This window comes from Sinocyclocheilus grahami, unplaced genomic scaffold (assembly GCF_001515645.1).
Source record: "Sinocyclocheilus grahami isolate Dianchi unplaced genomic scaffold, SAMN03320097.WGS_v1.1 scaffold1.1, whole genome shotgun sequence".
NCBI classification, from domain to species: Eukaryota; Metazoa; Chordata; class Actinopteri; order Cypriniformes; family Cyprinidae; genus Sinocyclocheilus; species Sinocyclocheilus grahami.
In genome coordinates, this window is record NW_015505180.1 from 4,105,128 (window position 1) to 4,122,377 (window position 17,250).

The 17,250-nt window shown below is 37.8% G+C and overlaps 1 protein-coding gene and 1 pseudogene across 1 annotated transcript in view; one reads left to right on the plus strand and one right to left on the minus strand.

The window, feature by feature from the left end:
- The first annotated feature begins 290 nt into the window (after window positions 1-290).
- LOC107593159 (protein CASC1-like) lies at window positions 291-9,055 on the plus strand (annotated as a pseudogene).
- Window positions 9,056-9,516: 461 nt separating this feature from the next.
- The window catches only part of lrmp (lymphoid-restricted membrane protein), a 36,860-nt gene continuing 29,126 nt past the window's right edge, over window positions 9,517-17,250 (minus strand). Inside the window, exons 16-30 of the mRNA XM_016282915.1 lie at window positions 16,015-16,061; window positions 15,795-15,877; window positions 15,073-15,275; window positions 14,777-14,855; window positions 14,626-14,683; window positions 14,475-14,502; window positions 13,626-13,766; window positions 13,282-13,416; window positions 13,029-13,176; window positions 12,881-12,924; window positions 12,723-12,791; window positions 12,589-12,641; window positions 12,180-12,266; window positions 11,894-12,013; window positions 9,517-10,414 (exon numbers count right to left, since the gene is read on the minus strand). Of these exons, the coding sequence (XP_016138401.1) occupies window positions 10,156-10,414; window positions 11,894-12,013; window positions 12,180-12,266; window positions 12,589-12,641; window positions 12,723-12,791; window positions 12,881-12,924; window positions 13,029-13,176; window positions 13,282-13,416; window positions 13,626-13,766; window positions 14,475-14,502; window positions 14,626-14,683; window positions 14,777-14,855; window positions 15,073-15,275; window positions 15,795-15,877; window positions 16,015-16,061 (1,554 nt within the window). The 3' untranslated portion in view covers window positions 9,517-10,155. The remainder of the gene's footprint in view (window positions 10,415-11,893; window positions 12,014-12,179; window positions 12,267-12,588; window positions 12,642-12,722; window positions 12,792-12,880; window positions 12,925-13,028; window positions 13,177-13,281; window positions 13,417-13,625; window positions 13,767-14,474; window positions 14,503-14,625; window positions 14,684-14,776; window positions 14,856-15,072; window positions 15,276-15,794; window positions 15,878-16,014; window positions 16,062-17,250) is intronic.

Sequence of the window (17,250 nt, forward strand, 5' to 3'; positions counted from 1 at the left end):
AAAAAAAATTATAATAATGTTTGTTTGCTCAAAAAGACTGGATAACTGAATTATTATAAAGCCTTAAATACACAGACAGACAGACAGATGGATGACGGACAGACAGAAAGACAGACAGATAGATAGATAGATACCATATTTACAAACAATATGAATGATCCAAACAAATGCAATGATGTTATTTTCTGTCTGTGTAACACGCGGCAGCATTTGTCATGACAATGTCACGCTCCCGTTTCAGTGTCTGGATAGACATGTGGTGTGTAAAAAGCACACAGATGAAACTCCAGATGGCGAGGACAGACCTGTGCAGCGTAATGCAGGGAAGAACAGCCTGGGTGAGTGGACAGGTTCCCAAAAGGCTGGATGTGCGGCTTCCTCGAGACGGGTGAGGACTGTCCCACACATATGAAGTGCACATTACCTTTGATCAGCAGATTATTTTAGGGCAATGACTTTACCCTTAATAGCGTCAGCCCCCAAAGGTTTACTCACTTTGCAATGGGGCAGTGCCTGGAATGATGGGCAACAATTTAGGGACACTGGTGCGGTGTTGCAGAACATGAGATCACCTTGAGGCGCCACTGGGGGAAAAAATGAGGATCCAGTTCAACATTAACAAATTAATTAACAAATTAACTCTGAAAACTGCATTATGAATAGAATGCGTCATGCTTTTTGTAAATAACCTTTACCATAACCAGTTAGAAATGTCTAGTGTGATGAGAACAGAAAAGGTATGAGAAAAGTAGCTACATTTGGACACTAAATAACAGTTACTGCATTTCAAAATGATTTCACTGTACACGTACAATTTGCAGTTGGAATGAGGGTAGTTGACTCACCACGGAATAGATTAGTTTTAGTTTACCTAATCTTAAATCCAAACAGCGAAGCATGGAACGACGTGCAGTGAAGATGAAACGCACTTTGTGCTGAAAAGACGAAGACGACTCATCCTTTAAGCCATCTTGTGTAAAAACACAATATTGCTGCAACAGTCAAAGCGTTATTAAGCGTGGCCAGGAGATGGCAATATTGAACCTTTAATACAAGCTTATTTCTTACAAAAACAACAAAACTCCACTGGACTACTGTCTCAAGCCGCTGAGTACACTTTTAATGGTTGCTTGTTATTTCTCCAACCTATTTTCTTTGGGGGAACGTTTTCTATTAACCGTGTTCCGCTTAGAGCAGATCATCTTTGGAGCTGATTGTTTTCTATCTCTCGTGAGTCGTCTCTATAGTTACAGGACGCACGCCTACACTGCCTGAGAGCTCGTGAACATGGTGAGTCAAGTTTTAATGTTTTAATTAAAGAAAAATGTTAGTGAAAGTACCAAAAAATCTGCATATATATGCAATAAATCTTTCTTCTGGCTTCATATTTAATGAAACATAAGCAGCAAAAGCGAAAATGTTATGTTTAAATATCCTGGCATTTGATAGCAATGTTTGTCTGATTTATTGTTTACTCCTACACTGCCTGAGAGCTCGTGAACATGGTGAGTCAAGTTTTAATGTTTTAATTAAAGAAAAATGCTAGTCAAAGTACCAAAAAATCTGCATATATATGCAATAAATCTTTCTTCTGGCTTCATATTTAATGAAACATAAGCAGCAAAAGCGAAAGTCCCGAGCCAAAATGTTATGTTTAAATATCCTGGCATTTGATAGCAATGTTTGTCTGATTTATCATTTACTTTTTTTTCTGTAACGTTAAAGTTTTCCCCGTAATAAGTTTATTTTTATGTCTCCTTTAACAGCCACCAAAGGATGGAAAGATATGTTGTTTGATGGGAGTAAATATGTTTGTAAACCGCTTTCAATTTAAAATGACCTTTAATTGTATTCAAATTATTAATGTTTGTAGGTCAGCTTTGAATTTAAAAATAAAACCCCACATTTTTCAGTCAAATAAAGTTTTAAATAACATCTCTTCATTTTTCCACACACATAACTATTACATTTTGTAGAATATTTGTATAATAGCTTCAAACTTTAAACCAAGCTTTAAAAGACATTCAAAGTAAAATAATAATAATAATCTGCTCAGTTTTCGCAATATAAATAATTTGCATTTTGCATCCAGTCTGCAAAAAAGAAAGAGGGAAACATCAGCAAGGCTGAGAGGGAGAGACTGCAAAGAGAGGCAGATGAACAAAGACGGAGAGAGGAAGGTGCATCTGCAATATTAATTCAACTAATTTTAAATTAGTTTTTACATTGATAATAAACAAACCTATATACTGTGTTTCTGTCCTGTAGAAGAAGCTTGTGTCATTGCTGAGCGTGAGGAGCATGAGCGGCTGGAGAGGGAGCGAATAGAACAAGAGAAACAAGAGCTACTCGAGTTAAAGGTCTGATGAACTTCCATTTGAACATTCACAATTGTGTTTCAGACATTTCCCTGCAGTGCTTAGTGCATATGCCACTAATGTCAATGTCCACAGGACAGAGAGCGCAGAGAGGACGAGCTGAAGGAACTGCGGCACATTCTAGATGAGAATCACTCTGCAGTCACTACGTGGGAATCTGAATGCAGGGACAAAGCTAAGGTACAAGACTCGTGTAGCTCTATTCAGACGTCTCAGGTGCAATAAAAGATAAATTGGTCTCTGGTCTTTATAGTGGGAGCGTTACATGCATTGCGACGGCAGTCCAGATCCATCGGTGCAACCAGAAATCAACTCCTTCATCAGTTTGTGGAGAGAAGACTCAGAAACCCCGATCCAGCGGGTTTTGGAGAACTGTGCTCTGGCTTATCAGGTAAGACCAACACTCTGGATCTGTTGTTTTTGGTTTATTCAAGTCAGTTATTGATGACTGAGATGATCCTGATAAGTCAAGGATCACTATTATTGCTGCTCATGATACTTTTAGTATTAAACATTGGCACATAACTCCATTTGAGGTCCATAAGTGGTACCTCAAATCATGTTCATTATTAAGGATCCAACTTTTATCTCTGTCTGATGAATGATAAAAAACGCATAAAATATCACTGAATTAAAGCTATTTTCACCATGAACTGATAAGTATAACTTCAACATTTTAGTAATCATTCTAAATTTAGGTACATGTAATGACACAGAGGATATTATTGGAAACACTTCCAGAACATTTTTTTTCCATCTGATGAGCTATAAAAACATTGACAGCCAATTAGAATACACTGACTTTAAGCTTGAGCATTTAAAGCAGCAGGCGACAAAACTGCAGTACGTGCCTATGTTAAAAAGAAAGTTATCGGCCACTCGTATGGGCGCCAATATAGTTCTCTTTTTTGGTGTGAATGGACCTTAACTATTTCTCTTGGACAGTTAACAAACGAACTGGACTTTCTCATGAGCAAGGATCCCAATCCTTGTGTTGCTCAGCAGTATCGAGAAACACTCCTGTGTCTACAGTGTCTCATCCACTTCAAACTCAACCAGGCCACTGAGGAGCTTCTGAAGTTAAGAGCTATACTGAGATGTTCCTATGAAGCTCACTTCTATTTCAAGACAGATCAGATGTGTGTCTTTTGCTCTCCATCCAGTCCGCAAATTCTCATTCTGACATTGAGACCGGCAACATGCAGACTGTAGTCCAGGATGAAAATATCACTCTTTGTATGTGGGCGAACCTCAACAAAAACCCAAGGTTTGTGTGTCTCCATGGTGAATTTTAGGCCCTATTGTGGGATAAAGGAAAAACTTGACAATACATGTTTCCAGGTTTAAAGGTTTCCGGTTTGAGGAGGTGGGTCTGGGCTTTGAGTTGTCAAAGCCACTTGCTGTGCATGACATTGCTGTTCGGATCCTTCACACACGATACGATCACCTGTCCCACCACAGCGAGCGAGAACAGGAGATCCATGATGGAAGCCATTCTCACTCCACCAACTGAGAGCGCTGAGGATAGATAGCTGGATGGAGAGGGGGATGAGGGAGAAAGCTCAAAGCCAGTGGAGGAAGACATTCGTTCGGTCAGATCAGAGAGCAGAAAGAGGGTAAGTGAGGCTTTGATCATGTGTATGTACTTATTTTCTAGTTGCTTCTGTTGCTGTTAATATCAGTGCGTGTCCATGTGTCAGAGTGCTGTAAGTGTGATCTCAGCTAAAGAGTGGAGGAAGAGCTCTTCAGTCAAGCCGTTAGAGGAAGGAGAAAGTCAGATGGAGGAAATCACAACAGCATTAGAAGCTGGTTTGGACTTTTCATATTTCACTTCCTGATTTTCCTAATTTCTTTCTTCTTTGTCCTTATATTAAACAAAATTAAATGATGTTGAAATCTTCATCACATAAAAATAATAGGGATGCACCGAAATTTAAAAATTTCGGCAGCCGAAAATTATTGCACGAAAATGGCATATTTTTGGCTGTTTTTCACTTTCGGCCAAAACCTAAAAATGCCATTTTCGGCAGACAAAATGTCAGTGCATCCCTAAAAATAATATATTGATATTTAATATTAATATATTTTCTGTCCAATTTTTATGTTTTACTTTCAGTAAAACTGTGATTATTTTATTGGCTTGTACTTTTTAAATTCAGTATAATTAAAATTATTGACAAATTAAAAAAGTCTTACAAAATTATTTTATATTATTTAATTACATAAATAATGATTAAAAAGCATTTTCGGTTTCTGTTTTTGGCCAAGTGCATCCAGAATTTTCATTTCGGTGCATCCCTAAAAAAATAACAATGTTTTAGTTAACTGTTATATGTATAATACTACCAGTGATTTAAATCATTATAAAATGGATCTAAAGTAGATCTCTTAAATCTACTGTGAAGCTCATATATATAACAGGCAAAATATGCACATTCGTTGAATTATAATAATAATAATAATAATAATAATAATAATTAAGTCCAGTGTGTTTAATATTATCAGATACGCCAATTATTTGCCAGAACAATTATTTATTGTGGTTATTATTATTACTTTTAATTAACCCTGTTATTTTAATCTGCTGCCACGATTTCATAGAATCAGTAAAGCACTGAAGGATGTCACAGCACTTCACATTATGCTCCTGAACTATGGTAAATTTACTTTAACATACAGCCTCTCTTGGCTTATTGCTTTAATAAGTCTTTCAATTCTTATTGGATGAGGCGCGTTCAAAACCAATATTTTAGCCCCCCCCCAAAAAAGCAGCTGAAAATTATTTTGATGTTAGGCTGATAACCAATAAATCACTGATATTAAAATTCTATACTACTATTCATGTATAAAAATACATACTGCAAGTGAATTTAGGCATTACATTATAACAAAGTATGAGAGACATGTTTCCATTTTAGAAATCTGCTAAAGATTAATAACTAATTTATTTTTATTTTAGTGATTTTAGTACAGCTGAAATTTCAGTTAGTTGCCATTTCTATTTTATTTATTTATTTTCCTAAGCTTTCCATCGAATATTTATATTGTCAGCTTTATTTTAATTAATGAAAACAAGTTTTAATAGTTTTGGGTAATAATAGCAACACTGCTCAATATTTATTAAATAAAAAATAGAATGAATATCAATTGATATAATGTGCATCACTAGGAATACCACTGTAATGGCTAGGTTCTTGTAACTAATTACTATATTAAATTGTTTCTAGATCAAAATGGTTCCAACTCATCACCAGCTGAACCTGTGATTGACAGTGTTAACGTACATATAGTGGCTCTGCAGCAGTTCACACCCCTTGGCGGAGTCTTCTACTTTGATGTTTTCCATCTTCTGCCCCAGTCTCGCATAGTGAAGGGCTGGGAAATGAGAGAGGTACATCATTGGACGTAATCTGGGACAGTCTGAAAGAGACCATAGAGAACAATGTGCGTTAATTGTCATTTACTGTTGTGCTTTATCATAGCTGTTAGAAAAGAGTCTCCAGGTCTTCCCCTATCCCACAGAGCAGACTCGCGTTCAGAGCTCTACCTCAGTGAGGCTGGATGAACACAGTAGCACTGTTGCCTCATTGCCTGTAGGGGTTACTGTAGCTCTGCCTGACTCAATATTGTTTCTGGAGGATGGCACATTGGGATCCGATCGGTGAACAATGGACACCACACATATGTAGCATCAGATTTTGTCTTGAATAAACAGTCTCTGCTCCCCGTTATATTCACATCTTAGTATCATGAATTACTTAATGATTATCAGTAATTTTGCACCATATGACATTTTACAACTTAGCTTTGCCTTGCCAAAAAGGGGATATTTTGTCCTTACATTTAAAATGATTTACCTTGATAGACAGCCTGAAGGGGTCCTCTCTCTGAAATTTCCGGTTACATTTTTTTCCTGCCTGTTTATGCATGTTCATTGCACCATGACTTTGATTTGGAGGTCAAAAACTTTTCAAATATTAGCAGTGAAAAAGTTAACATCACTGAATAGATGCACTCAAGTTATTGCATGTTTGAATTGCATTTTTAATATATTTTTGAATAAATTAATGGATCCAAAAACTGCATCCAGTCATTGAGCCATTTCATTTATCTAAGACCAACAGTTCAATACATACCGAAGGCTACAACAATAATTTTCTCCCTGTGTGCATCACCAGTACTGATCGATAGCTTTTTGTTTCTCAGGGTAAGCAATGTATGCTGCACATGGAGGAAACAAAGAACCTAGATCATCTTCTAGGGAAGTGGATGAGCCCCTCAGAACTGCAGAAGGCCATGCAGAGAGCTGGAATCAGTATATTTGTGAATGAGTATTCAGACAAGTACGTCAGCATCAACCCAAAGGTAACCAAGGGGCTGAATTGCCTTACACTCTTAAAAACATTTTCTGTATTGGCATCGATGGTTCCATGAAAAACATAATATGAAGTAGAGTAAAAGGTCTATTGCACAAAGGGGTCTTCAAAAGGTTCTTTAGATTATAAAAATGCTCCTAACACTAAGCAAAAAATGGTTCTTCTATGGCATTGATGTGGAACCCTTCTTTTGGAAGAGTTGAGTTCTTTCACTAATTCCTTTTTAATGGACCAGTCATAGAAACCCATGGCGTAGCAACTTTGAGCTTACCTAAATATATTTTTATCCATGTTTTTTCCATTTCTAGGACCCATCATCACCAGCTGAACCTGTGATTGACAGTGTTAACGTACATATAGTGGCTCTGCAGCAGTTCACACCCCTTGGCGGAGTCTTCTACTTTGATGTTTTCCATCTTCTGCCCCAGTCTCGCATAGTGAAGGGCTGGGAAATGAGAGAGGTACATCATTGGACGTAATCTGGGACAGTCTGAAAGAGACCATAGAGAACAATGTGCGTTAATTGTCATTTACTGTTGTGCTTTATCATAGCTGTTAGAAAAGAGTCTCCAGGTCTTCCCCTATCCCACAGAGCAGACTCGCGTTCAGAGCTCTACCTCAGTGAGGCTGGATGAACACAGTAGCACTGTTGCCTCATTGCCTGTAGGGGTTACTGTAGCTCTGCCTGACTCAATATTGTTTCTGGAGGATGGCACATTGGGATCCGATCGGTGAACAATGGACACCACACATATGTAGCATCAGATTTTGTCTTGAATAAACAGTCTCTGCTCCCCGTTATATTCACATCTTAGTATCATGAATTACTTAATGATTATCAGTAATTTTGCACCATATGACATTTTACAACTTAGCTTTGCCTTGCCAAAAAGGGGATATTTTGTCCTTACATTTAAAATGATTTACCTTGATAGACAGCCTGAAGGGGTCCTCTCTCTGAAATTTCCGGTTACATTTTTTTCCTGCCTGTTTATGCATGTTCATTGCACCATGACTTTGATTTGGAGGTCAAAAACTTTTCAAATATTAGCAGTGAAAAAGTTAACATCACTGAATAGATGCACTCAAGTTATTGCATGTTTGAATTGCATTTTTAATATATTTTTGAATAAATTAATGGATCCAAAAACTGCATCCAGTCATTGAGCCATTTCATTTATCTAAGACCAACAGTTCAATACATACCGAAGGCTACAACAATAATTTTCTCCCTGTGTGCATCACCAGTACTGATCGATAGCTTTTTGTTTCTCAGGGTAAGCAATGTATGCTGCACATGGAGGAAACAAAGAACCTAGATCATCTTCTAGGGAAGTGGATGAGCCCCTCAGAACTGCAGAAGGCCATGCAGAGAGCTGGAATCAGTATATTTGTGAATGAGTATTCAGACAAGTACGTCAGCATCAACCCAAAGGTAACCAAGGGGCTGAATTGCCTTACACTCTTAAAAACATTTTCTGTATTGGCATCGATGGTTCCATGAAAAACATAATATGAAGTAGAGTAAAAGGTCTATTGCACAAAGGGGTCTTCAAAAGGTTCTTTAGATTATAAAAATGCTCCTAACACTAAGCAAAAAATGGTTCTTCTATGGCATTGATGTGGAACCCTTCTTTTGGAAGAGTTGAGTTCTTTCACTAATTCCTTTTTAATGGACCAGTCATAGAAACCCATGGCGTAGCAACTTTGAGCTTACCTAAATATATTTTTATCCATGTTTTTTCCATTTCTAGGACCCATTAATAGAGCACACAGTGTATGAACAAATGGCTCTAATGTCCTCACCCGTGGCTTTTTCCTGGAGCCGCTGAAACACACAATGCGGACAAGAGCAGCTTGTTCTTCAGGTACGTCATACACTCTGACAGACTGACTGAAGTACTATTAAACTACTGTACAGATGTTCTTTGTAAGCAGGCAGCACTTTTGACCTTTAATGTTCTGTAGACATGTGAACAGTTGTGGCTGAGGAGGCATGGTCTCTTTACCTGCTGGGTGCTCAGAGGAACCAGCATCTGAAGATGAAGGAGCATGACGACAGCTTCTCTCCTGAGCTGACCGAGGGCCAAGCCAGAGTCTGTCAGTCTCACTATCTCTACACACAGTACAGAGGCTTCGGTGTGCAACACGTGTCCTCACATATTCCTGAGAAAAAAAAAGCATACACATCCAGAAAGACTACACACATACACACTAATATCTAAAACATCTGATACCTGTTTTGAATAATCATTGCAACATCTTGATATGCGGAGATATAATAACATCCTGTAAACTTCTTTATAGGCAGGTGGACTCAAATGATTATTTATAACATAAGCAATAAATATACAGTATATATACACACAGTAGATAGATTGAGATAGAGATAGACTCATTTCCTGTGTGGTGGTATCTAAATCTTTCATTGAAAAATTGTTCCTAAATGCAGAATATTACAGAAACTCGCAGGTGTACCTTATTCTAAAAAACTTTTAATAACAATCTTCATTTAATCATAAATTCTATTAATAATATATTATTTTGGGGGCTGAAATATGACCCAGGCATGTTTGGTGAGATTCTCCTCGATTTATAGATTGTTATACTTGTTGAATTACATGCCATTTGGAAATAATTCATTTACTTAATTTTATACCACCAGCTTTGGATAAACTAAAATAAGAACACACCCAAACGAGTATTAAACACCCAAACTGACTGAAGCTTTAAGATCAATTTAGCTTGGTTTGCACAGTAAATAATGAGATTAGTTGGATCAGTTTCTTTTATTGTGCAAAGTTTCTCTCCCCCCTCTTTGGAACATACAAAAGTATAGGAACTTTTTACAATGAACACCAAACCAACAGCTTTATGAGGATTAAAAACCATGTGTTTGTAACAATTAATAATATTGAAAAAAAACTCTACTGCATAAAACTGTAAAATAAGTTAACAAAAAGAAAAAATATATTTTTAAAAATGTTTCATCTTACTTTTTCAAACTGCCCATAAAAATACACTGATCAATTTCAAAATGTTTAAAAAGGCAGCCTTTTCGGGCAACCGATATATAATATTTGACATTCACATTGTTGCAGTCTGCTCATCTCACTCCTATCCAAATATCCTCCTTGTGACTTGCTGGCACTGACGGTCTCATAAAAGTGCTTATTACATACATGGCCAACACTACGGTTTGCGTACACAGCATCCAAGCAGTCTGCATTTTTCAGCACATCTCTCTCGAGACGGCCACTTTTCTTTTTACCTTCGGTAATAAATGGTCACAAAGTGTTCTTTTAGAAAGACAGGCGGCAGTGTTGCATCACAGTTCTTGTAGCCGGAGTTTTTTCTGAATGTCAGGACCAGCCACTGCAGCCTTGCCGAACCCCCTGGTGTCACACAGGGGGCTGGCCGTTGTGCCTCAGCCCAGTATAGGGCCACAGAAGCTGCTGGATGGTCATCCAGGAGTCTCCGGTGCCCACAGGTGCTGCATCTACTGCAGGCTGTAACATCAGGCTGGCCAACAGAGCCAGTAGAACAGCTAGAACTACAAGCAAGGCCACCCAAATCCAGATACCCCTGGTGCCTCTGGACACTGCAGGCCTCCCCTCCATCAGACTGGGTGGAGCGTGATCTGTTGGGCTGGGGCTGGGACTGGGATGGAGAATGAAAGAAACATTTAAAGAGGAAAGTACAACAGCATACCATCTTTTCTTATGCTAAATCAGGAAGGAGCAAGTAAAATGTTCATGTCATTGTAATGAGCACTTTATATATCCTTAGCCCAGAAACATACTCTGTCCAAGTAGGTAAACGCAACCGTGTGGTTTCATCGTACATATTTAGCATGAAATCAAGTTTACATAGCTAGAAGCACTGGCATACACATACTTGTGTAGAGTATGTTCTGGGCCCTATTTTCATTAGAAAACAGCAGGTCATTTAAAAAAATAAAATAAAAAAGGGAAAGACAGTCTGAATAGGTGAAACGGCTGAGGCGACCTGAAGAAAAAACATTGAACATTCAGAGCAATGTGAAAGATGACAGCTGTTGCTGAAAGCAATGTTTGACATAGTACATGATAAACAAGACAAACAAGAATGTTTCGATGTTTCAAGACAAACAGGAGTTCTGTAATAGACTGATATACATTGGTCAGACAGAGTAGTTGGCCAATACTTGACCATTTTGAGGTCTGCCAATAACAGAAGCAGCCATTCTGCCAATTTAATTGCCTTTAATTTTTTTAATTATATACACACACACACACCACCATTCAAAAGCTTGGAGTCTGTAAGATTTTTGTTTTGTTTTTGAAAGAATTATGCTCGCCAAGGCTACATGTATTTGATTTTAAAAAACTGTAAATACAGTATTATTATACAATATTATTACAACTTAAAATAACAATTTTCTATTTTAATACATTTTAAAATGTAATTTATTCCTGTGATGGCAAAGCTGGATTTTCAGTTTTCGGTGTTACAAAATCCTCTAGAAACCATTCTAATATGCTGATTTGATGCTCATCAAACTTTTCTTATAATCAATATTAAAAACTGCTTAATATTTTTGTGGAAACCTTGAAACATTTTTTCTGCATTCTTTAAATAAAAAGTTCAAAAGAACATTTTAAATAACATTCTAAATGTTTTACTGTCATTTTTGCTTAGCTTGACTCCAAACTTTTGAACATATATCTCCACATATCTCCATCCTGCTCTCTATTTATCGGTCTACCACTTATCCTGTTTAAGAAAATACCAGAGAGAACATCAGCACAGCACACAACTCTGGGATCAGAGTACATTGCCAAATGCCCACAACTGTCCACCAATGTGGGGGAAAAACAGATTTAAGAACTTTGTCTTCTCTCTGAAACCACAGATGGGCTGCTCATTTGCTGTAAACCGAAGCAGAAGACATGCAGTGTGTCAGCACTGGTTTCATTTTTCTGCTGAAGAGAAAGCAAAGCTGATGAACTTTGTGGGTGTCCATATTTAAAGTTAGATTTTCTTAGCTTAGCTGCAGGAGCAAAAGGCAGTGACATTTTTGACAGAAAACCCTCGATTTGTAGTAGATAATGCCTGAATGCTGTAGCAGAGAATAATGGAGGCGGGAGGTACACTAACGTTTTATTTGGCATTAAGAAGGAGGTGATTTTGATGCCTAGTTCTGTTATGCTAGTCCTTCTTTCCTCTGGTTCCTCTTTCCGCTCCTTCTCTGAGTGAGAGTCTGTGTCATATCCATACCTGTGCAAAGTTCACAGTGCACTGAGTGTCCACCATCTTGGCTCAAAGGCTTTACTGTGGCTCTGCATGGCATGACCTTTTGATGGCACATGAGCTTTATGGTTTTGACATGAAATCTGTGCGAAAGACGAAAGGTGCACAACAGATCTTCACAACGTGACCTTACCTATTCATCAGAGTGGGCTCATCTATGTCAGCCCAAGTACCAGAGCTAATGAAGCGCTTTAGTGGTGGCCTCTTGGCTGCCATGTTCCTGTAAAGCGGTCGACACACAACCATGACATCCTTTCTCTCGTGCAAAGATGTGCACACAGTATTATAAAACCAACTGGCATACGACTCCAATAAAGAATGGCGCTAACAATGCCAAAGTCATGAGTTCCATTTCCAGAGATCCTACTGATAGGTGTATAATTTGAAATTGTTTGAATAAAAGTATCAGCCTAATGAATAAATCTTGTTCTGATAAGTTTTGGGTCTCACTAACCCATTTTTTGGTGGACTAATACTGACAGGCAGGGCTCCGGTCGTGTTTTATGGACCATGCAATCTCAAAACAGCATCAGAACACTTACCATGGTGATCGGCGGGAGAGTCTCTCTACCTCAGTTTCTGCCATGTCTTTGGGCTGTGAATTAGAAATCAGAGTTTATTCAGATGTTCCACTTCTTTTCTACCAAAAGCATTAAGAAGAAACTGGACTTCTCACAATGTCAAAATGGGTCTGTCCTCCACTGCTGCGGGGAATGGTAGCTATACTGATGCGTCGGCTAGTGGTCTAAGGACAGAACACAAAAATCTGTAAAAATTAACTCAGCAAGCTGAATTCACAATCTTGGAAGTGGTGTGTTTTGTGCCTTAACTCACTTTGAAAATGTTTGCGGTTGACTGCTTCTTGTTTCTAAAATCATCTGCAATCACAAAAGAAAACCCATGTGGATAGACAAAAGAGAGACTGGTATTACCACTTTTTTTTTTTTTTTTACAAGTTTACCAAGAATAATAATCAACTTACCCCTCTCAGTGTGGGACCCAAAAGACCTCTCATTCGGCGTGAAGTTCTCCCTGAGCTCTAACAGCTCTGCGTGCTCTTTGGTGTACATCCTCCTCAAGTTCTCTACATGTTGAATCATCACCTCCACCGTTTTACCCACTCTGGTCTCCTACACATGCAAGGAAATTGAGGTGCAAACAAGCAGGCATCTTTGTTAACTTTGGCATTAGAGGGCTATTTTAGCACTCTGAATGGCCTGAGTAAACACACAAACCTGATGAATGGCCCCGAGCATCTCTGAACGGCTGGACACTCTGGTCATGGATTGGATGAGGACTTCCAGGTTCTTCTGCAGACGATGGATCATCTCCATGGACTGGTTATCTTCCTCACACCGTGGAATCAGGGCCTATATAACAAAACAGTGTTATGTTCAAGCTACTTGCTCAAACAGGAATTCAGGTCAAATTTTGGAAGAAATTTTCTGTAAGAATTTTCTGAAATATAAATATTAAAAAAACATTGTCCAGAGCAAAGTACTACTTGCTTGCATTGACAATACATGATCATGTATTTTTTGATTGTATACCAGCAACAAGTGCACAAAATGACACAGACCTGCAGCAGACCTTTACAACTGTTCACTTCCTTCCGGACGTTCTCCTCAGCCAGGTCTCGTGAACGCTCCTCCAGGCGTAGCCTCTTCTCCAGGGTGAACATGTCACATTTGAATCCCAGAGAGAGCCGGTGGAACTCCGCCTGGCAGGAAGATCACATGGTAAACACTCTAGAAACATCACTGACAAAACATATTTCAGGTTATTCACTAGTTCAGAATCTAATTCAGGTCTGTATGAAACATCTTTATACCATAATAACTATTCTGTATAATTTTTTGTAATTTACTAATTATGAAAACGTAGGTGTTCAGATTTTGTGTGGATTTATTTATGAGCTACCAGTGTAACTTAAGATACAAACACCAGCCATTTCAATTGAAGACAATCAACTATTATTATTATTATTATATGTGTAGCAGTCTGCATATTCTTCTGCAATTTTTCTAAGGTATTATACTTTTTAGTATATATATATATATATATATATATATATATATAGTGACCGTGATTTCACCAAGTACAACATGTTCCTGGATCAACATCCTTGTTGATCCTGGAACAACATTCCAATTAACCAATCAGAATTGAGGGATAACTTTACAGGAAAGGTCTATTTTAGGCTTACAATCAGGGTTCGGTGCTTCTACACCCTTGTTAATCAGCTACCATTTCACACAGATTTTAGGAATACATTATGATATTGAAATAAATGAACTTTTCCACGACATTCTAATTTATTGAGATGCACCTGTATATGTATGTATGCTTTTCACATTTTAAAATATAGTTAACCATACATACACTATGTTGAAATGGGACTGAATGAAAAAAACAAAAAACACCTCACCTCTATCTCTTTGTCACTTGGTGACAGGCTGCAGATGAAAAGCACATTTCAGATTAATGGGAATATGAATATGTCAAGTGAGTCATGTGAAGACATGCTTGAATCAGATTAAAATTTATGGATATAAATTCAGTACACAAAGCATTATAACCTGTTCTTGTCATCTTTGGTGGAATCGCTGGCATTTTCAGAGATGACAGATGTGTCACCTGAGGGAGGTAGAGGAGACTGACATTGATGGGAAACAAGCAGAAATAGATGAGAAAGAGGCAGACAGGGAGAGAGAGAGATCATTTATCTACCTTCTTTTTCTGTGGCCACTGAAGGCTCGCCATCCTCCTGAGCTTTTTGCTCCTCAATGGCTTCCATACTGCTCATTTCCTGTAAGAGGACCATTTCATTTTAAATGTACAACCCAGGCATGTCAAGTTCAGCATATAGTTCACACTGGGCATTAGACGGCATGTTACATTTATTAATAAGAACACAATCACGTGTAATTAAAATGAAAATACTTGGCAAAGCAGGTAGGACCAGATTCTCCAGGCTTTTGTTGTATTTTGCTTAGTTCATAGATTCTAGTGAGAATGGCTCTTACCTTCTTGAGCTTGTTCCTCAGAGTCAGAGGGTCTTTTTTGGAGCCTTGCACAGCAGAGATTGTTGGAAGATTACCCTCACTGACTGTGGGGTCAAAGGTCATGTCCTTCGCTTTTTCAGAAGGATCCTTCAATGAGTCAGCTGAGGCTGCGGAGTTTGAATCAGATGTGACCACTGTCCTTTTGCTGTCTGATTTGTCTTTGTCTAAAAAGAAAAATAAAGAAAGAAAAGACACTTAAATAGCAGCTCTGATCCGAAACCTAGTGAGCAGACAAGGTGAGAGTAATGTTAATGTAGACTTTCATAATTCACACTCAATTTCAAAACCATAGCAAAAGCCAAATTGCTATTGAACATATTTAAAAAGCAAAACATGAATATAAATATTAACAAATTAAATTAGAATGGCATGCAGCCTTCAAGCGTTTGTCAATTTTTGAACACATCGCTTTAAGTTTTCTTATGTAAATATTCAAGTAATCAGTCAGTAATGAAAACAAATAAATTAATAACAGTTCCTGATTCTCTCTTTTTCTTGTCAATAATGTTCACAGATTAATTTTAACGTAAAAATAGACATTGGCAAATCTGTTTCCATTAATCAACTTCATTTTGACCAAGAAGTGTATTCAATTGCTGCAAAAGCAGTCGTCAGAAGCAGTACATTTGACATCCCTATTTCAAAGGTCAACAGGTAACATCCACAGGTGTATTTCCTCCTACCTGGTGAGTTCACACCAGTTGATATCACATCCGCCTCCTCTAGCATGGCCTCCTCTTCCTCTGCTACTGGCAGCAAGAGACTCCTAAACAAATAATTAACAATAAATGTACAGCAACTCTTTAAGATACACACATTACAACACTAACATACTCAGTCCAGCAGCTAATGTGTAATAAATATATTCAAATAATCAGTTGCACAAACAGGAAAAATACTCACTTGTCCGATTTTGCAGACACTTTAGAAAGCTGTCCCTCACTCAGTCTCTATAGGTGACAACAGAATGGCATTATGACCCAGTGAGACACTCTGAACAGCAACGCAAATACATTTGTGTAAACTACCATCATATGCAAATAAACATTACACATGCATGCATTTCCATACCTGTCCCATGACATGGCAGATGAAATATAAGAGCTATACTCTGCTTTACAGAGAGAGAGAAGTGCTAGATACTTACATAATGTGTGTGAGAGCTCTACAGCTGGCAGAGAGAGAGAAGATGGTAAAGACAGGAAGAGAGAGAGAGGGAGTGACAGAAAGAGAGGGGGAGGGCTGGAGGGGGAGAGTACTTGTACTGGCAGAGTTCATTGAAGTGGGAGTGAAAAAATGCTATACTTATTCCAAACATACTGATGAAAAACCACACACACAGCCTGAGCAACATATTTTATCAAGTTAAAAACCACAAGGAATATAACAATTAAACAACCAACTAATAACACCAAAAAAACAGTTGCAGGTCTGTTCCGATTGAGTCACAGTCACCAGGGAAGAAACAAATGCATGATTAATTGGTTAGTTACACTAAGCCAAGTTATAGATAGCAAAATAAATAGGCTTATGAAAAGCTTCCCATATTTTCTGTTGACATCAAAGGCTAAGAGCCCAATCTGTCATTTGGTAGAAGCTAGCCAAATTAGGCAGATAGCAACATTTATTGCACTTGATGTCCAATACAAAATATGGGCACTAAAGCAAAACCTGTTTAAGAAACCAGTTAATGGTTGTTAAGATTTTTCATGTTTTTGAAACAAGTCTCTTTTAACGCTCACCAAGGCTGCATTTATTTGATCAAAAATAAAGCAAAAACAGCAATATCATGAAATATCACAATTAAAAAAAATGTTTCTACTTGAACATTTTAAAATGTATTTATTCATGTGATGGCACAGCTGACTTTTCAGCAGCCATTATTCCAGTCTTCAGTGTTACATAATCCTTCAGAAATCATTTTAATACGCTGATTTGGTGTTCAGAACATATTTCCTATTATTATTATCAATGTTGAAAACAGTTGTGCTTCTCAATATTTAATATTAAAGGGGTCATATGATGCGATTTTAATTTTTCCTTTCTCTTTGGAGTGTTACAAGCTCTTGGTGCATAAAGAAGATCTGTAAAGTTGCAAAGACTAAAGTCTCAAATCCAAAGAGATATTCTTTATAAAAC